Genomic DNA, 21,202 nt, shown 5'->3' with positions numbered 1-21,202 from the left:
TTATGCTTGGGTGGGATGGCTCAGGGTAGAGTACAGAGTAGTACAGCAACTTGTTTTCAAGATACTCAAGGGACCAGTGTTTGCTCACCTCAAAGTTAGGAGCCCTTGCAACAAACTGGTTGTGACACTGCATTCCTTTTAATCCTGTCATGCCCTTCATAAATCACTCATCTGTGTTGACTCTAAAGTGTATTTTTCTTTTGTTCCATTGGTATTTCTTACATAACACCTGCATGGTTTAAGAGTTTCTCATCAGCATAGAATTCCTCTTCACCTTAATGGAAACCACGCCTATTGAAGCGACCTTGACAAACAAAAAAAATAGTTTGGGTGGTAGAACTTGGATCTCCTCCTGTCCTCAAATAACCCTGTACTCTGAAATGCCAGCAATCTCTTTAATAACCATATGACCTTTAATACACACCCACTCACCTTCGCAGCCATGTGGCCCTTTTGCGATGAAAGCACTGTCTGTACTGATGAGACTCAATTATTGAAATCCCAAACACAGAAAAGACCATGCCACATGTAATGCCTGTCCCCAGACTGCCACCTGCCAGATACAATGGATTACTTTGCAGTCTCCAGGTTTTCTTCAGAATAGTTAACCACTTTATCTCTGATGTCCCAGAGGAGCGCACTTGTTGCCGGAAGGATGCCAGTTTGATTGCCCTAACTGCCAGGGGAAGTGAATGGTCAACACTCACCCCTCCCCCAACACCGCTGAATTGCCTTTGAGCAAGGCACTGAACCCCCAACTACTCCAATGGAACTGCTCAGTGGCCAAAAGTATAAGACTGTGGTTGTACTGGTCAGCTCCCAATCCCATGCAGGTTTTAATGTGTGTGTCTGTCAGTGTGTGTCTATGTGCATGCCATTGCTGAAAATTAGCACAGCTACTACCCTGGGTGAAATAAAGAACACAACAAATAGGCTAAATAGGCAAAGATGTATATTGTGGTTACAAGTGGCTCAGTAGTTAATGCAGAAATCCTTAAGGTTGGATTGATGAGGCATCAAAGAAGCTTTTATAACATGACTCCATCTATTTGGCTTCAGTGTATCACATTAAAGAGAAAAGGACGATGAAGTAAATAGCTTTTATACAAGCTGACTTCTTGCAGGAACAGAAAGCTGCCCTACAGTCAGTACCATGGAGATTTAGAGAATTAGAGGTCTTCACGTGTCTACCGGAACCAAAAATACCCAACAGTACCTGAGACCCGTACAGGTTTCTGGGTCGGTCCGGTGTCTAATACCTGGATCTGTCTATCCTTATGTGTAATATTGAGTGGCTGTCTGATCACTAGAGAAAACCATTAAGTAATAATAATAATACACTTTATTTATATAGCACCTTTCTTGACATAAATGCAGCTCAAAGTGCTTCACAGAGCAAAAAACACAAAACAAAAAACTATAAAACAGTGGCAAAAAACACTGGCATAAAAATAATGGCTAAAACAATACATAACAGACAGTGAGGCCGTGAGCAAAAAAGACATGAATAACAACACAGAGATTTAGAAGAGAAAAAATAAACTAAAAGAAAGAGTGAAGAAATAAGTCTTTAGCTATGTTTTAAAACTGTCCACAGAGGGTGCCTGTCTTAGGTGTAATGCGAGTTTATTCCAAGACGTCGGATCGTAGAAGCAGAATGCTGCTTCGCCGTGTTTTTTATATGACATTTCAGGCACTTCGGCCAGCACTAGAAGACCCGAGGGGGCGGTTTGGAACGTATCTAGGGAGGAGGTCATAGAGGTAGGAAGGTGCCAGACCATTGAGAGCTTTATAAACAAGTAAAATATTTTTTTAATAAATCCTAAAAACAACAGTGAGCCAATGTAGTGATGCTAAAACTGGAGTAATGTCCTCTCATCTTAGTTTTAGTTAAAACTCTGGCTGCCGCATTTTGAACTAGTAGTAATCTGTCGGTTGTTTTATTTGGCACGCCAGAAAAAAAGTGCATTACAGTAATCAAGTTGAGAGAAAAAAAAACGTGGATCAATGTTTTTGCATCGTCCAACGACAGATAGGCTCTAATTCGTGCAATATTTCTCAGATGGAAGAAGGCAATCTTGATAACATGACTAACATGTGTATTAAAATGCAATTCAGAATAATAACCCCCAGGTTCTTCATATATTTATGAATTAAATTACAGCGGTGAGGTGACATCTGCAACGTAAATAAAACATGTAATGTAATGTATTAAAATCTTTTGAAAATAGCAGATCTACAAGCTTGTAACGCGTTGTGAGCTTGTAGATCTGCTATTTTCTAAAGATTTTTTAAACATTCATAAACAGCTGTCCCTTTGTGGGAGGAACTGGGGACTTTCATCTTAACGTTTAAAGGGATATTTCACTTTCAAAAAAACTTTTGGTCATTTTATCGTCTACTCAGGCTTTTGTGAGCCCCCCAGACCGTTTTTAAGTTGCTTGATTCAGTATTTAGATATTTGATAATCATTTTATCAGACACGCCCCCTTCCTATACAAACCCATTATAACTTCAAACTCCATTTTTAACATGTTAGATTCATCAAAAACACCCGTCCTTGGTTCTGGGGACTCACCCTGCCCTCCTAATACGTGAGGGGGCCGTGTTTTTTCAATACATTTTTTCATTCATTTTTCATATTTTTGGGGGAAAATGAAAAAAATTAAATACAGCTCCGAACTCTCAAAAATCCGTACTTGGCTTACCGATAACAAACTGTCACTACACCTTGGGAAAACTGAATCATTCTCTTTGGGACCAAACATTCCCTCAGACAGATGGATGTAAATGATTTCAAGGTCAAAGTCGATGACACAATTATCTCTAGCAAAGAAGAGATTACCTATTTGGGTTGTATTCTCGACAAATACCTGTCAGGTGAAAGCATGGGGACAAAGGTGGTCAAAATAGTAAACCAGAGAACCAAATTTATGGGCAGAGTTTCCTCTTTTGTCAACCCTCAGGCCCTCAGGACCCTCTCAGGGGCCCTGATTCAACCACATTTTGACTATGCTAGCACCTCCTGGTACTCCAACACCTCAGTGTCACTGAAGACTAAGCTTCAAACCTCCCAAAACAAACTGATTCGGCTACTCCTCGGATTGGGGCCCATGACCCACCTTTCTCCCACCCATTTTGCCAGCCTAGGCTGGCTCAGGGTGGAAGACAGGGTTAAACAACTAAAAATGGGACTGGCCTTCAAAATTGTAAATTTGCCCGATATGCCCCCTATTCCCGCATATCTGAGTAAATACCTCCAAAAGGTTAGTGACACCCACAGTCACTATACCAGAGGGAGCGTTAACAACAATTTGGTACCACCCACCCATAAAACAAACATGGGAAGATTCTCCTTCTACAGCACTGCCACCCAGGATTGGAATGGTCTAACCCCATCCCTCAAAAAATGCAGTTCGCTGGGCTCATTTAAAAGAGCCTTAAAAAAAACACCTTTCAGGAGGCCAAAAGAGGAGGTAGCACCATTTTCCCGTTAGACCCCCCCCCCCTCTTTTTTTGCTGTTTTATTTTTATTTTCTTTGTGTAATGATATTCGAACTGTGGTGCCACTATATATGTCTATGAATTGAATACCAAGGCCCTCATTGGAAACAAGTCCGCAAGGACTTTTATGAACGGACCTGTTAGACAAAGTATTTTAAATGTAAATGTGCTGTTTTACATTTTTTGCCTAATGAAATATTCAATCAATCAATCAATCAATCAATTCAATCAATCAATCAATAAGCTGTCAAAACGCCATGCCGCAGTGCGTTGATAGCTTTGTGTGTGTGCGTGCGTGGTATTTTTATGATCCATTTCACTGTATGTATTCGCAAAGGAAGGGTGTTTAAACTGCTGTGTAGTGTAGGACAGCACTAAGTAGTTTACGTAGGCTCCGTCCAGGTCTTACGTGCGTGCTGTTTCCCGAATTTAGTTTAGCTGACACGTAATGCCGTGCACTTGAGAACCTACGACGATGATGTTTCCCTAAGCCAGTTTAGCCAGTTTAGAACATAGGGCACAACCAGCTGATACTAATGAAGACAGTGCGTAGCGGGGTTGCTACAGCTGCGTGGAGGCTCTTATGCAGCTTATAGGCTACACACGAGCTGAAATTCGTTTGGGAATGGGCCATTGTCTCTTATTGTAGGCTGCTTACGTAGCTGCCAGCATAGATATAGAAACCTAGATACCTCATTGGCCTCTGCAGTTCATTGGAGCAACTGGTATCTCAATACAAGGCTCTTCCGCAGGGTTGTTTGACTACTGGCCAATCACATCGTGTTGACTACTGGCCAATCACAGCGCGTCTAACTGACTAGTTGCTGCGCGGCTGCCGCTTAAGAAAAGACCCGCCCCACCTGCCTCGGATTGGCCTACCGAACGCCCCCTTTTGTGGCGCACACGGAAGTTTCCAGCTTGCCCTGCTGAAGCGGAAGGAAGTGGAAGCAGAGATACGCACGCCTCAGAGCCGAAGGAGGCGTCTACCTTTATATGTCTATGGCTGCCAGGGCATGTTCACGGGTGTGTAGCCAGGTGGAAAGGCCAATCTGTCGCTGCATTGACAACTCCTACAGGTTGGTTGGTGTGTCTGTTCAGTGGGGAGCGGAACTGAGAAGACTCGTGTGTCCTCCGCATTGCTGTAAACCCTCCCGGTGAAACTCCTCACTGTCAGTAGAAACGAAGCGGAAGGCGATGTCACTTGTATCAGAGGGAGGAGACGCTTGATTTTATTCACAAGACCAAAGAGTAGGGGTCAGCAGTGACAAAGACTGCATGGGGGAATTGGCATAACAACTAAATTAGGAGAAAATGGAAAAGAAGAGAACCAGTACAGAGGCTACTAAAGTGTCTAATACTAATATTCAGTAAGCATGTACTGTACACATACACATACTATTTCTAACATTATTGATTACACACACGTATCTACCATAGAATATTAAGGCTGCAAGGCACTCCTTATCAAAATGTTATTTACTAGACCATACCCGGTCGACGCATGCGTGGGGGGATATGCGCACATGATCTGGCAACCCGGGAGGCAGTTCGTCCCATAGCTGGGCAGCCCCGTAACCATGGCGACAGTGTTTGACACAAAAACGCTAATAAGAAGCTGAGATTTGATGAAATTGAAAAACGGGCTTCACAGTTAAGTTCAGATGGTAATGGTCAATGGCTGTGTGCAAAATCAGAGCAATTGGTCCAGCCAGTGGGGAGAACCGGGTAGCTTCACCACCACTACAAACACACAGAGGTTACTAGAATTATAGTAGGATAGTAGGATGATGAACACACAACCTTCCTAATTCATTAACCTGCACATCACTATGTTGCCCAGACATCCTCTACTATAGGTCCCTCTAAAGGCAATCTAGGATTAATGTTTTGCAAAAAATAGGCCTCCTGATGGCACTATAAAAGGCAGATGTGAAGACTACAGGGCAGAGGTTTTTCCTTGGGCTCTAGGAATGTGTGTGCTAGTGTTATAATAGTAATACATACAATTTATATAGTGCTTTTCTGAGTAGCCTACTCAAAGTCGCTTTACAAAACAACAAAAAAATGTAAACAACTTTATTAGGAAAAACTAGTCAAAAGGTTAAAAGCTATAGAAGTAAAGGTAAAAAAGAGTTTCGAATATGTTTTTAAACAAGGGTGGGGACATCTTTGATGTGAGAGTGAGTTGGGAGTGAGTTCCAGACGGAAGGGGTGTCTCACCAGGTTTGGTTCTGGCGAGCAAGCAGGCAGGTGTTATAGGTAAAAATGTGAATCTAGGGTGGCATTTCATCCTTGGCCTAGTGGGAATGTGTGTGCAAAGTTTCACAGCAATCGGACACTGCGTTCATGCTTTGAGGCATTTTGTTCAAAATGAGCCATGCACTGCAAACTTTGGAAGCCAATCATAGCCAATCAGGATAGAATATGACAAATCACGTTTGATCACATGACTATAGAGATATGTGTACCGATTTGCGTGATGTTTGGACAAAATAGAAATATCCAAAAATGTGTTTAGCAAAGTCGTCCACCTGGTGGCGCTATGGTGCTATAACAGTCCAATGTGAAAAAATTGGTTCAGATGTTCTGCTCTGGCCTCCAGTGTGTGTGTGCACAGTTTCACGCCGATCGGTCCAACAGTGCCGGAGATTAGCTGTACACAGACGAACGGACGGACAGGGGGAAACACCATAAGTCTTGGCCACGCCTTTGGCCTGGCGGAGACAACAATCGTTTATCAGATGCACAATCTTTCTAAAGTCTGATGGGCCAGGTTACCATTGGCTGCATTACATAATATCCACCAGATGATGCGTTGAGGGGAGGAGACTGGAAGGAATTATTAAATATAAGTGAGACTCTTCAGCAGCTAGGCATCGACACTGACAAGACATCATTAATCAACTACCTTATCAAGATAATCATGGCCAGCAAACATGCTCAAGCTGGTAAGTATATTTATTTAATCTAATGCTGCTCAGGTCATCATACCATACAGATGAACATGTGTTTTTGCCTTTTAAAAGGCCTCCTCTTCTTTTTCTTTTTTTTCTCTTTTCTTTCTTTTTTTACTGCTATTACTGGCACTGCATAGGAAGGGAAGGTTGCTGCTCTTTGCAAAATGTAGGCACAGGTCAAAACAGAACTCAGCCTCTATATGTCCAGAGTCCAATTTAAGTGGACTCCACAGATCCAATTTGTATTCACATTGTGACACATTGAGAGCTTAAAGATCGGCATACCGGTATGTAATGTATGATGTATATGGGCTTAAATGGTTAAAGGTAGGGTAAGTGATTTGCAATTATTCAAATAAATGGGTCTATGTTCTGATAGTACTCGTTACTATACACAAATCCCTGTCCATATACGGAGTCTCAAATATCTCTCCAGCTCTTTATTAAACAGAAAATGCATTTTCAGTACTCTCTCCTGATTGGCTTAAATATGTCACCTACCTTAAAATGTACTATATTCTGTTTACTAAAGAGCTGGATCAGAATATAGTACTTTAACCTTTTTAACGAAAACACAAAAAGAAAATTATATATATCACTTACCCTACCTTTAACTGAGCTCCAACCAAGTGGTTAGGGTGTATTTAATCAAAGCAGTGAAGGTGAACATAATATTTTCACTGCATAAATAGCCTAATAATAACATAATAACCTGGAATTGGTCAATTTTGGAATATAGCTCATTGAAAAGGTTGAATTGATGAATTCTCCAGCTGCTCTCATACACTATTGATGTCGTTCATGTGACAGTCTCTTGTTCAGTTCACATATAATAATAGAACTTCATGCAAGGAAAGATACATGGCTCCATTATGACTTGCCAGTATTGCCCCCGTGTTTGCGATAACAATGATGCATCAGATGAAGATCAGTAATGTACATACAGTTATGTATATACACACTTCAATCTAGACACACACACATATATATATATATATATATATATATATATATATATATATATATATATATATATATATATATATATATATATATATATATATATATATATATATATATATATATATATAATAAAATAAAGCATCACTGATCAAACGGGATGTTATTTAATGAATGGTAGATTGGGAAAATGGTAAAAGGTCACAATCCTCAATACAAATCTGAATGATGTATTGTAAATGTCTGATATTTTTAAATATTTTATTAACTTTTTTTTCAATGTTCAACATTGCTTATGTCTTATGCTTGGTTAAAAGTGAGTGCATCTGAGTCAGTCTTGTGCTCCTATTCTTTGGGGCACTATTTGTGTGTTTTTTATACTTAGTAATACATTTTAATTATGCCTACAGCTTTCCATATGAGATCAATATGCAAGGGTTAATTGACCAGCAGGGGATTATTCCTCTACAACAAATTCAGTGATTGACCAATCAGAATCAAGCATTCAATCAAGCCATGTAATACTCGCCTGTAACACTTAATCGTTTTAGTGTAAAACTTTGAAACATCTGCTTAGAAGTTTCTGAATTAAAAAAGAAAAGAAAATGTCATTTTTATGTCACTTTAATGTGCACTAAATATGACTCTACAGTCTACATACTGACTTGTAATGTGATTAAACTCAGTCCGTTTGTGAAAGGTGATCACACTCTGCTGGATGTTTGGAGGAACTGCATGTCATTAAAGCTAGTCTACTGTATGTATGAGTCTGCAGGGGTAAATGAAAAGATGACTGACCTTGTGGTCTCCTCCGATATCTAATGCCAAAGACTAGAAAAAAAGCGCTCTTCAGGTTTTTGTCCCTGTCCTACCTGAAAGGAGATAGACTATTATGTTTTCGACTTCAGGTGCAGTAGGATACTATAGACACAAGCTTGAATTAAACAGAACTGGAATGGATAATAATCAATATCATCCTTGTAAAACTCTCCATAGAGCCACAATCTAAGACTCTACGGATCGTTCTGGTTGGAAAGACTGGACTTGGGAAGAGTGCTTCTGGAAACACCATCTTGGGAAGAAAGGCTTTTGAATCCAAGACCTCCTCTTCATCTGTGACAGAGAAGTCTTCAAAAGAAAAAGGGGAGTGGAACGGACAATCAGTGGTCGTTGTTGATACTCCAGGTTTGTTCGGCACCATAAAAACAGAAAAGGTAGTGAAGGAGATTAAGAAATGCATTTCTTTTGCGTCTCCTGGTCCCCATGTGTTCTTGGTTGCGATCCAGACAGGAAGATTCACAAAAGAAGAAAAAGACACAGTAAACATGATCCAGATCACCTTTGGAGAACAGGCAGACTGTTATACGATGGTCTTGTTCACCAAAGGAGATAATCTGGATGATGAAGAAGGAACTTCCATTGATGAGATGATCAGTGAAAATCAAGATCTGAATGACTTTGTCGAGCGATGTGACAGAAGATATCATGTTTTCAACAACAAAAACAAAGATCCCTCTCAGGTCACTGAACTACTGCAGAAGATCAACAAAATGGTGGAGAAAAACGGAGGAAAACACTACACCAATGCGATGTTCCAAGAGGCTGAGGAAGCCATAACAGCTGAAATGCAACGTGTTCTGATGGAAAATCCTGGCTTGACACAGGAAGAAGCAAGAAAAAGAGCTGAGAAAGATAATACCTTCCTTAACAAGCACTCCGAAGTCATATGGCAATGTGTAAAACTTGCAACTGACATGCTAGATGGTGCATTGTCACGTATACTTGGGATTCCAGACATATGCAAATTGCAGTGATTTTTCAGTCTTTCTGTTGGTCATTAGTTTAAGCTGATTATACCAACACAGAGCTAAAGACAGAACGTTAATGGTAATAGTGATTGATATGTACATACATATTTCGTCTAAATTACTGCTATGATTTACTTATGTATAATGGTAATGAATTTAAATATGTATTCATAATGAACTGTCTTATTATGTATAGTCTTGTGATCACTCCATTAATAAACATCAATATTCAAAATAATGTGTATGGATTAATATAGGACCACAATGGAAATGTCCTTTTGGCTCTGTTGTATTTTTATCCTTTTGATTATTTCTGGCTAGATGGGCCACTTGTATATTGATGATAAATACATAATTTCGATCAATCAATAAAAACAATGTGTTGTACTGTGCAGCTGTTTAAAGACTATGGTGTTTCATGACAAAATAGCTTGTAATAATATATGTTTTAATAACAATAATTTATACATTTACTAGTATTCAGACTAGTTGCTGTCGGGCAGAAACATTAGTACAAAACTGTTACTCTTCAGGATTTGGAAAAACAGAACCTGTGCTCCATGGATACAATATAGTTATGATTAAGTCACAAGCTTTTTTCAACATTGGTACAGTATTTATAAAACTCAGTCACACTTTCAACCTGACATGCCTATTTTAGGCAGTTCAAAATAGCAGATCTACAAGCTCTCGATGTGGTGTCTCGTAACACATTATGAGCTTACAGATCTGCTATATTTGCTACTGTTGAGCGACACTCTTGTGCATTCATTTATGGAAAAATAAATACATAAATAAAAAGATGAAATACGGAGATACAAGATTTCTGCCTGCAGTGAAAATGTTTTTTATCTAACCTCTATTTATACAGGTAACTCCCATTGAGATACTAGATGTCTTTTTATGAGGGAGCCATGTTCAGGGTATAAGCAGCAAATATACACATCTATGGCACATACACACATGCTGCAAACAATCTCAATGACAGTGGTGTCAATAATATAATATGAAATTAACAAACTGAATTAATTGACCAAAGGCTAAATCTAATTTTCACAAGGGAGGGAGCACTCCTCCTCCACAACACCCCTGAATAAAGAGTGAGATTTGTGCAACGTGCACAATATAATGAACTTACAGTATAACCATGCCAACAGCTTTGCATATAGTATACGATCATTAATTATATGCTGTGCCACACCTCATCTTTAGCCTATGGTATAACGCATGAACATCTGCTTAACTTTTACATCACACACATATATATATATATATATATATATATATATATATATATATATATATATATATATATATATATATATATATATATATATATATATATATATATATATAGATAGTCAACAAGGAATATGATTGGATATATGTAATATGTACAGTTTTGGTCGGCCTTCAACAGTGGGCATCTGGACAATAAAGTCTATCAACAGTGGATATGAGAATAGACATACTGTAGGATATGTATATACTTTCAACTGGCCTGGCTTGCTTTGGTCAGTCATGTTCATTTAGTTAATGTTACTTTTATTTGACATCTTTCATACTCAGTGTACACTATATGACTACTGTTGTTACAAATCTAATAACTTGCAATTTCATGGAACTTGGTGTAACGTGATTACCCTCTGCTGGACTTATGGAGGAACTGCTGTCAGACACATCCACATCGATTGAATTATTTACTTGAATAAAAGCATCATGTATTGTAGATACATTCATTTTGCATGTAATTTAAGGTGAGTTAAGCGGACACAGCTTTCAGTTGTCAAACTGAAAATGATCCAGAAAGGATCAAAACATTGTTTTAAATGAACATTTTGTTCATTGGTGTAATGTTACTCGGGTCTCTCTTTTCATGATGAATAAGCCTTTCGCCCTTTACTAAAGACTTCCGTGGAGAGGCACATTCATGAGTTATGCATATTTTTGGAAGGTCTTGCCCCTTAGACAAGGCCAGAAAAAAAGGAAAATAAAATGTACAGAGCACTAAAACAAGAGCTGCAAGCTTTCCTTTTTATTTTTTAAACAGAACTACTGTGCAGTTTGACCTGGCAGCCAGATTTGATTTTATTGACTGCGCCAAAGGCTCTTTAGCTCCTATAGGTCTCTCAATATGTTTTTTTGTATAATTCCGTGTTCAAGTCATCATGGAAAATATCCTTTGCTAGTCGTTTAACAAACCCATTGAAAGAATCATCACAAGGAGAAAGTTGTTGAATTAAGCAATATTACACGAGAGGGTGTGCGTTACCGTCATTATTGGCACGCCAGTGATGCGGTCAGGAACGAGGCGCAGCCGAGTTCCGCCAGCATCACTGAAGTGCCAATAATGTAAGGTAAAGCACACCCTCGAGTGTAATATTGCGATTATACAACAGTTACCAACAAAACACATCCAAATGTATTCATATTGTGGGGCAATTCATAATAAAAATGTTTCGCTATTATGTTTCCCTGTAAAGAGAAGAGTTTATTTGACTGAGACAAAATAGTCCCTGTAGCAGCGCTCTGAGGCACTCAGAGCGCACAACACAGCTGAGGCACAACACAGCTGATTCCAGTAGGCTATATGCTCCGTCGTACGAAGGTATCACACGGCGAAAATAGCCGATCTACAAGCTCACAACGCGTCGCGTTGTGAGCTTGTAGATCGGCCATTTTCGCCGTGTGATACCTTCGTAACAACATAGTCCATTTTGCGTAGCTGTTTGTTCTCCGGTGGCGGCGGTGGGTCAGGATACTCTCTGTTTGTTTTCCTACCGTGGGACAGCGTGACGTCACAGCACAGTTGTGCCATATATGGTCTAAGCAGGCGCGGACTGCAGTGCGGAGTGATTTATTAATGTGATTCGGCCCGTGCTATGATGCTGGTTTGAAGCACGGCTAGAACGCTATTTCAACCAATCAGATTGCTTGGTCGGAACTACCTGTTGTATAATTTCCAATATCCTCGCATATCTGAGGAATGGGTAGCTTCCAATTACAAATTTATTTGCCTGCCAAAAATAGATCAATCCTAGATTTCAAGTTTAACTTTCTACAAAAACAATAGAAGAGAGGGACCACTGTATAATGCAAAAATAGTTTTCAAACTTATTTTTTCAACTTTTTGTTTAGGCAAATGTGATAACATTTCTTAATGAGCAAGTTCATTCTGGAAACTCTTTGCAGTCCCTGCGGCCGACCATTGGATGACCTCTGCTACACACTTGACTCCACTAATAGAGTGCTTAACTTAACCACTTGAGCCTATTTTATACTTTGTCATACTAAGGTGTTGTGTTTCAAAAATAGCTCACAATGTGTTGGGATGATGGGGGGTTGGGTTGGTATACCTCCTATTTGATAGAGGTGATTGTGCTTGCTGTTCTGCATAGGCTATGTGGACAGTACTTAAAAGAAGCTACATTCATTGACAAACCAAATAAATCAAATTTTGTATGAATTAAAAAACTGTATTTTAACCACATGTGCCCTAGCGTCCATATTCTGGGACCGAACATTTATACAAAATAGCAGATCGCACCACTTTGTGAGCTTGTAGATCTGCAATTTTCTTCAAAGATAGATACCTCTTTCTTTTTCTTCTTTTCTTTTTCCTTCCTTCCTTTTTTCTTTATATAGATCTGTTTTACTCATTTCCTTTTTGACATTATCGGTGCAGACCAGGGGTTCTCAAATGGTTTTATGCCACGTACGAGCCCATTTTATGGTTGATTTTTTTTGGCGACCCCAATTTGTTTATAGTGCAATGTCAAAGTGGAAATAAAGAATATCTTTAATAGATGCATACATTGTTGGCCTTATGTATGAATATTTATTAGAAAATGAAATTAAAGCAGTGATCCCTGCAGATTTGTAAGCGACCTACTGCAGTGCTACTGAGATCCGGGGGAAAAAACACTGCTCGCATAATTCACACACAGACAAGTGTGCAACGTTTCCGTATCCACTCTAGAGTTTAGCCTTAGACCGGATAAGCAGCCTGCAAAGCAACTCGATCCCAACCAGTCTACCATTATATCAATGGACCAAAAACAACACAGGATCAAATAAACACACTCAAGCCCAGAGTACCTCCAAGGCTCGTGAAAAAAAGTAATAACTTACATTTGTAAAAAAGTTAAAGTAATATTGTTACTCAAAATGTGAAAGTAAGTAGTTACTTTACTAGTTACTGGAAAAAAGTAATAATATTACTTTAGTTACATATTACTTTAGTTACTTTCCAACACTATATATATGTTATATATGTGTGTGTGTGTGTGTGTGTGTGTGTGTGTGTGTGTGTGTGTGTGTGTGTGTGTGTGTGCGTGCGTGCGTGCGTGCGTGCGTGCGTGCGTGCGTGCGTGCGTGCGTGTAGTCGCAAAGTTCGCCCTCCTTGAAAGATATGCCATGAGCCACCACTAGGTGTCAGTGCTACTCTATATTTTTGCTGGATTGTTAGTGTAGTATGTTTTGTTGATAATTGTGTTTAGAGAAGTAATGCTCATTCAGTACGATACGATACGATAATACTTTATTGTCAGTTTGCACTGAAATTTGTCTTGCGACCCAGAAACAGCCATGTATGCAACATATACCAGTACATACATTTGACATGACTCAAGAAAACAACAAAATACAAACACATACATAAAGACATGCAAAGACAAGAGCAATGTCCACCACTCAGCCTACCCCTGGCTTATAAGTAGTTAGTATGGTTTTGGTTTTATGGTAGTTTGATTAGGCACTCACCAGTCCTTTTCCCTGTTTTTGTTCAGACACTTCACTATATAACACTGAATTCATTTTAACTATCCGTTTTTTCCCCATTCTTTTCGCTGGATATATGTTGTTGTCCCTTAACCCCCCTAGACCACCTGTTAGAGACCTAACATGTACAGTAAAATAATCATTAAAAAACAAGCATTTATTTAGATGGTGCTGAGACATTCAAGTTAAGCAGAGATTTCGGTGTATGAAATGAGACACAGGCATAGTGAAATACAATGAATTTCATTGAACACAGATTTCAGTTGCTTTGAATTAAAATGCTCAGACATTTTCAATAGTGTAACAATGCCTTATTCTGATTGTTTATTGAAGATAGCAACCTTTGATTAGTTGTTTTATTATCACCATTAATTAAAGAATCATCAGGTTTGATAAGTAAATATTAAATATTTACTGATCAAACCTGATGATTCTTTATTTCTACAATACATTTTATTGTAGAATAATATTACAGTAGAATGCATCTAATACAGAAAGACCCTTCATCAAGCCTTGTTCTTCTTATTGCCTCAAATGCTAAGTTTGATAATTACACTTTAAAATATTCCCCGCCATCTTATTATGAATGTATGGACCCAAAATTAATGCAGCTCCTGTCATACAGAGCAGAACTTTCCTGTGATAGAAGCTAGCACCCGTACTGTTTAAGAAATCTCTCCCAGCTTGTTATTTTCTCCTGAATAACCACATAAAGAACATCCTACATGATGACATTAGAGTAAACACCCGGTTAAACGGCCAGTTATTCATTCCAGAGGGGGGTCTTGCACCTCGAGGACGCGTGTTACCTAAATGACATCTGTATCCTCTCTCACTGACTGAATCGACCTTTTCTAGGAGCTCTCTGACCTGATCTCTGTTCTGACCTGTATGTTTGTTGTTGAACACATGATATTTCCCTCCACATTTGTCAACCAGTTTCATTAAGGTTCTCATCCTCTCTGATAAACTGCTCTATGTTTGTGTCTTCCTGTATGTCTCCATAAGTGAAGAGAACAATGATGTAAACAACACTGATGTCAGGTGACAGGATTCTCTCAAGTGTCTTCATGGCCTTGTATTCCTGTTCAGTGAAGCGTCCCAGCTGGACAACATAGAGGAAGACATGTGGACCTGGAGCGCTCAGCAACAAGGCTTCTTCCAACTCTGCTTTCTGCTGTTCTTCTGACCGTTTATTGTTACACAGTCCAGAGTTGTCCATTACTGTTACCCTCTTGTTGAACACATCTCCTTCACTAGTCACTTTTCAGAGTGACTAGTGTAAAACCTAAACTACAGTCAAACACTTTGCTTCCCATGATGGTGTTTCCTGATGAACTCTTCCCCACTTTCTCCTGACCTACCAACACCATTCTCAGCTCAGACCCTGAAAATAACAGGTTATGGAAATTAGACTAGATTCTATAAACTTATCATGTGAATGAACAGAAAAACATACATTCTTAAAAAAAATATATTAGAAGATGCATTTTGATGAAACATCATAGTCTTTAACAAGCTGCACAGCACAACATATGGGCTTGACACATATTATGTTCAATCATGTTTATTACAATAGACACAATAATACAAATTGATTGAACATAGATAGGAGTTTTGAAAGATAAGAATATACAGTTTATAAGATATTATTACAAATATTAATAGGAGATTAATTGTGATGAAACACCATAGTCTTTAAAAAGCTTTTTGTTTTAAAAATACATTTGATTGTAGTTTATTACTGTAATGCATCCAAGAATATACAGAACTAAAATGCTTTTGATTATTTAGATTCAGATTACCATTATACACAGGGTATTATTCAACCAAATGTAGGCATACTTTATTTAGACAGAGGCGACCTCACATTTATGGGAAAAAGCTGGACACATGCACACAAAATCAGAAGGAATTGAAAAGCCAGCTATAATACAAATGAATAAGCAGTCAGCATGACACAATCAGCTTAAACTAATGATCAGAGACAAACTTGGATACCACTGCACTTTGCATTTGTCTGAAACCTTAAGCTTCTCTGTAAATGCACCTGTCACTGCACTTGAGGTGAGGGCGGCACCTGCGGCTGCTAGAGAACCAGCTACAAGAGTTACTGGTGCTGCAACGAGAGCAACGGCACCTACAACTGCACCTACAGCCACACCTGCAGTTATAGTCAGAGCTGCCCACACGGCAGGGTATTTCTTAATGAAGAAATTATCTTTCTCAGCTCTTTTTCTTGCTTCTCGCAGGGTCAAATGAGGATTTTCTTTCTTAATCTTTTTTATTTCTTCTGTTATGGATTTCTCTGCCTCTTGGAACAACTCATTGGTGTAGTAGCGCTCTTCATTTACCTTACTCATTTCCTTTATTTTCTGTAGTAGTTTCAAGACTTGAGAGGTATCTTTGTTTTTGTTGTCAAAAACATGATATCCTCCTTTGCATTGATTAGTAAAGTTGTTAAGACTGTCATTGCCCTTGATCATTTCCTCTATGGAATTACCTGCTTCTTCCAACTCATCTCCATTGGTGAACAAGACCATTGTATACTTTCCTGCCTCTTCTCCAAAGATGGTCTGGATGATTTGTACTGTGTCATTTTCTTCTTTTGTAAATCTGCCTGCTTGGATCACAACCAGGAACACATGGGGACCAGAAGACACATAAGAGATGCATTTCTTAATCTCCGTCACTATTTCTTCTTCATTTCGTTTTGTGTCAAACAAACCTGGAGTATCAATTATGGACAATGTTTGTCCGCCTAACTCTCCTACTTGTTTTGAACATTCCGCTGTCAGAGAGGAAGAAGCTAGCTTGTCTACAAATGCCTTCTTTCCTAAGATGGTGTTGCCAGAAGCACTCTTCCCAACTCCAGTCTTTCCAACAAGAACAATCCGTAGCTCATCTTCTTTCTTGAATTGCTCTGTTGAGAGTTTTACAAGGATGTTATTTACATTAGGCGTTTCAGTTCCACCACCTTGATTTATCATGGCACTGTTGGCACACTCCATTGGTTGGTTAGATTTAGACATGGGCTTAATTAATTACAGTTAAAGTGGTATATGTGTATGTTTATATATACATTCATAAAAGTCTAATTTTACATGATCTGAAATTGTTAAAGTTGTTATGTCTGTAGAACAATTGAAGACTTTAGACAAAACAGATCAAATGTTGTGGCATTCATCCTTAACATGATAAATATTGTCTTTGGGAAAAATATTATCTGTCATTTGTCTCACATATCAGACATAGTCTTTACTCCTAAACTCAACGGGCTAGAACAACATGCAAGAATGGCCGTTAATATACCTTTGTCCACGTCTTTGAAACCCAATCCTCTTCAAGCTCGCAACGTTGTGAGCATGTAGGTCGGCTATTTTCACAATATTTATCTCTGTAACAGAGTCAAATTAAATCAAAGTAAAAAAGAAAAAAAAGACTGGGTACCGAGGCTGCACAAAATGTAATGCCTCAACTCCTACAATTATAAGTGCTTGTCAGCGTGTTCAAATATGACTATTCTGGGGGGTCCGCAGTTCAAATATGATTATTTGGGGGGGTCGCAGCCTGAAAAGTTTGAGAACCACTGGCCTTAAGTCTTTGCGTTTGTTCCGCAGTGTTGTTATTTATTTATTTGTTATCTCCCAATTGTTTCCACATAGTTTTAACCCATACGTTGAGTTTAGATGTCACTATTCAGTTATTAGGTTTCTTGTCCTCCTTGCACTTTCTTTAAATTTAATTTTGTATGCATGTATTTTGTATGGAAGCAAACTAAGTCAGATTAAATTGACAACTGATTGGAGCCATGTATCTTTTGATAAGGTTTTAGCATTAGTGTAAATGTGAAAGGAACAGGATACTGAGACCGGAATGATATCAATAGTGCATGACAGCAGCTTACATAATTCAACATGTTCCAAATTCCAAATGTATAGTGAAAACTTCTGTTCATCTCCACTGCATTGACTAAACACACCATGGCCACTTGGTGTTTGGAACTCAAGACAGATCTTTCCTCACTCTAGAAACTAGTGTCATACTCTCTCTGTTCATACACAGTAGCATCAACAGCCACATTTTTGTTTACTTTCTTTTCATATGTTTCTATTGGCTCTGTGGAGATTTTGTCAATGTGCACGAATGAATATTTAATGATTTCACATTTAGACTCATGATGGTGTCTAAGCAGTGCTTCGAGCTGCGTCCACACGTTGCAACATAAAAAATCCATTCTTACAGTATGCAGCTCAAGTGAACAATAAAATAATAGTTATAATCTTAATCTTAATTGATTAGGCCTTTCTAACAAAAGACAACATATTTATAGTGTGATGCCATAGTTCATATGATGACCTGAGCAGCAGTAGATTACTTACCATGTTTGCTGGCCATGGTGTAGTAGCGGTCTTCATTTACCTTAATCATTTCCTTTATTTTCTGTTGTAGTTTCAAGACTTGAGAGGTATCTTTGTTTTTGTTGTTAAAAACATGATATCCTCCTTTGCATTGATTAGTAAAATTGTTAAGACCGTCATTGCCCTTGATCATATCCTCTATGGAAATACCTGCTTCTTCCAACTTATCTCCCTTAGTGAACAAGACCATTGTATACTTTCCTGCCTCTTCTCCAAAGATGGTCTGGATCATCTGTACTGTGTCTAACTCTTCTTGTGTAAATCTGCCTGCTTGGATCACAACCAGGAACACATGGGGACCAGGAGACACATAAGAGATGCATTTCTTAATCTCCGTCACTATTTCTTCTTCATTTCGTTTTGTGTCAAACAAACCTGGAGTATCAACAATGGACAATGTTTGTCCGCCTAACTCTCCTACTTGTTTTGAACATTCCGCTGTCACAGAGGAAGAGGCTAGCTTGTCTACAAATGCCTTCTTTCCTAAGATGGTGTTGCCAGAAGCACTCTTCCCAACTCCAGTCTTTCCAACAAGAACAATCCGTAGCTCATCTTCTTTCTTTAATTCCTCTGTTGAGAGTTTTACAAGGATGTTATTTATAAAAGACGTTTCAGTTCCACCACCTTGATTTATCATGGCACATTCCATTGGATGGTTAAATTTAGACATGGGCTTAAATAATTACAGTTAAAGTGGTATATGTGTGTGTTTATGTATACGTTCATAAAAGTCTAATTTTACATGATCTGAAATTGTTAAAGTTGTTATGTCTGTAGAACAATTGAAGACTTTAGACAAAACAGTTCAAATGTTGTGGCATTCATCCTTAACATGATAAATATTGTCTTTGGGAAAAATATTATCTGTCATTTGTCTCACATATCAAACATAGTCTTTACCCCTAAACTCAACGGGCTAGAACAACACAGGAGGAGCGAGATCCCAAACCGACCGCAATGGCCGTTTATATACCTTAGTCCACGGCTTTGAAAACCAATCCTCTTACTGTCCAAATTTGAAGGAAGGCCTTAAAGCAGTGGTTATCTAACTGTGGGTTGATTGATTTTGAGGGGGTCCCCAGATCATCTGCTTAATGTGCAACGTTGTTTTCTCACTCAACAGTAAACAAACCAACATACAGTATAAGTGTATACAGGGTATCCGTATATTTCTAAAGTGACAATTGACAAAGTGACAAAGTGACCTTTAATACCTTTTTGATTATACTTCTAAAATAAGACCATTACTGCATCGAAAGTAATCAAGAAACTGCTTTAAAAAAAATCTCAAACATTGGCCAAATTGTCAAATATTACCTAAGAAAGAGGCAGACATTTTGAAAATAGTCGATATTCAAGCTTGCAACGTTGTGAGCATGTAGGTCGGCTATTTTCACAATATTTATCTCTCCAACAGAGTCAAATTAAATCAAATTAAAAATGACTACTCTCTGTCCATACACAGTATAGCATCAACAGCCACATTTTTGTTTACTTTCTTTTCATACGTTTCTATTGGCTCCGTGGAGATTTTGTCAATATGCACCAATGAATATTTAATGATTTCACATTTAGACTCAAGATGGTGTCTAAGTAGTTCGAGCTGCGTCCACACTTTGCAAAGAGCAAAAATCCACTCCTACACTATGCAGCTCAAGTAAACAATAAAATAATAGTTATAATTTTAATCTTAATCTATTACGCCTTTCTAACAAAAGATGACATATTTTATAGTAGATTACTTACCATGAGTTGAACCTGTAGAACCCATCGTCAAATAAAAAGGAAAAACAGCACCCCCAACGTTTTTCACTAAATAACGCATTTGATAAATAAGCGTAGCTCTGAATCTGTTCTTAAGAGATAAGAGTTGAACTTCTTCCACACTATACTTTATAGAGTATTGTACAACCAGTCTCCTCCCCTCAACACACCACCTGGTCAACTTGTAATGCAGCCAATTGTTTTCTTTCCCTTTTTTTAAGTAAAGGAATTGCTTTCCTGAAGGCGTAGGTAGTATTTTTGTAGTTTTGTTATTTAAATACATTGAATGCATTTATTTTCCCTTTTACTTTATTTAAAGAAGCCAATGACCACTTATAGTGATTATAATGCATTAGGCCTATATAAATATTATAATGAATTACAACTATGATAATTGTAATAAACTATGATCCTGGCCAAAATAAAATGTCAGTGAAGGCCAGTAATTATGAAGTGTTATCCAATCCAATCCACTTTATTCATATAGCACGTTTCACAACCAGGGTTTACAAAGTGCTGTACAGAAAATCATGCAAAATACACCTTTAAAAATATGCTAAAACACAAAAAAAAACACCAGCAAGGACACACAAAGAACAATAGACATAGACCACAGAAACTCTCAAGGGGGGTTAAAATGCCATGGTATAAACATGTGTCTTAAGCCGAGATTTAAAAGTCTCAATGGTGGGGGCCCTTTTAACATGGGGGGGGAGCGCATTCCATAGTGAGGGGGCTATGGCAGGAAAGGCTCGGTCGCCTCTGGTCTTTAAATTGGTCTTTACTGTGACCTCAAGATTTAGCTGGCCGGCAGACCGCAGTGACCTTAGGGGGGTATAGACCTTTATGAGGTCAGAGAGGTACTGGGGTGCCAAGCCATTCAGGGATTTAAAAACAAACAATAACATTTTAAAATCAATTCTGAAACGAACAGGTAACCAGTGGAGTGAGGCCAGCACGGGCGTAATGTGCTCACGCCTACTGGTTCCTGTCAGGAGGCGTGCCGCAG

The 21,202-nt window shown here is 38.5% G+C and overlaps 2 protein-coding genes across 5 annotated transcripts in view; one reads left to right on the top strand and one right to left on the bottom strand.

Moving 5' to 3' along the window:
* Positions 1–6,291: 6,291 nt before the first annotated feature.
* The window catches only part of LOC311055347 (GTPase IMAP family member 9-like), a 31,351-nt gene continuing 16,440 nt past the window's right edge, over positions 6,292–21,202 (top strand). Inside the window, exons 1-2 of one of the 2 annotated variants that reach the window (XM_084071500.1) lie at positions 6,369–6,452; positions 8,418–9,621. In XM_084071500.1, coding sequence (XP_083927626.1) covers positions 6,428–6,452; positions 8,418–9,235 — 843 coding nt within the window. In that variant the 5' untranslated portion in view covers positions 6,369–6,427 and the 3' untranslated portion in view covers positions 9,236–9,621. Of the gene's footprint in view, positions 6,453–8,417; positions 9,622–21,202 lie in introns of those variants that run through there. The other variant, XM_084071502.1, reaches the window with a different exon arrangement.
* LOC311055348 (GTPase IMAP family member 9-like) lies at positions 16,762–20,277 on the bottom strand. 3 transcript variants are annotated; one of them, XM_084071505.1, is made up of 3 exons: positions 18,391–20,273; positions 17,321–17,405; positions 16,762–16,931 (listed from the first exon to the last, which is right to left on the bottom strand). In XM_084071505.1, exons 1-3 carry the CDS (start codon positions 19,097–19,099, stop codon positions 16,910–16,912), a joined length of 816 nt encoding a protein of 271 aa, XP_083927631.1. In that variant the 5' UTR covers positions 19,100–20,273; the 3' UTR covers positions 16,762–16,909. The 3 variants fall into 3 exon arrangements, with proteins under 3 accessions (XP_083927631.1, XP_083927632.1, XP_083927630.1); XM_084071506.1 differs by lacking the exon at positions 16,762–16,931 and having other exon boundaries at positions 16,973–17,405; positions 18,391–18,999; positions 20,176–20,277; XM_084071504.1 differs by lacking the exon at positions 16,762–16,931 and having other exon boundaries at positions 16,973–17,405.

This window comes from Gymnoscopelus microlampas (assembly GCF_963454915.1).
Source record: "Gymnoscopelus microlampas genome assembly, chromosome: 11".
Lineage (NCBI taxonomy): Eukaryota > Metazoa > Chordata > Actinopteri > Myctophiformes > Myctophidae > Gymnoscopelus > Gymnoscopelus microlampas.
This window is presented reverse-complemented; position numbering and strand designations above follow the sequence as displayed.

Excerpts from the sequence above, each read along its gene's own strand:
- LOC311055348 (XM_084071504.1), bottom strand. The coding sequence starts at position 19,099 with ATGTCTAAATTTAACCATCCAATGGAATGTGCCATGATAAATCAAGGT. Across the intron at positions 17,406-18,390 it reads CACCATGGCCAGCAAACATG|AGATAAATATTGTGAAAATA; the intron begins GTAAGTAATCTA and ends ACTCTGTTACAG.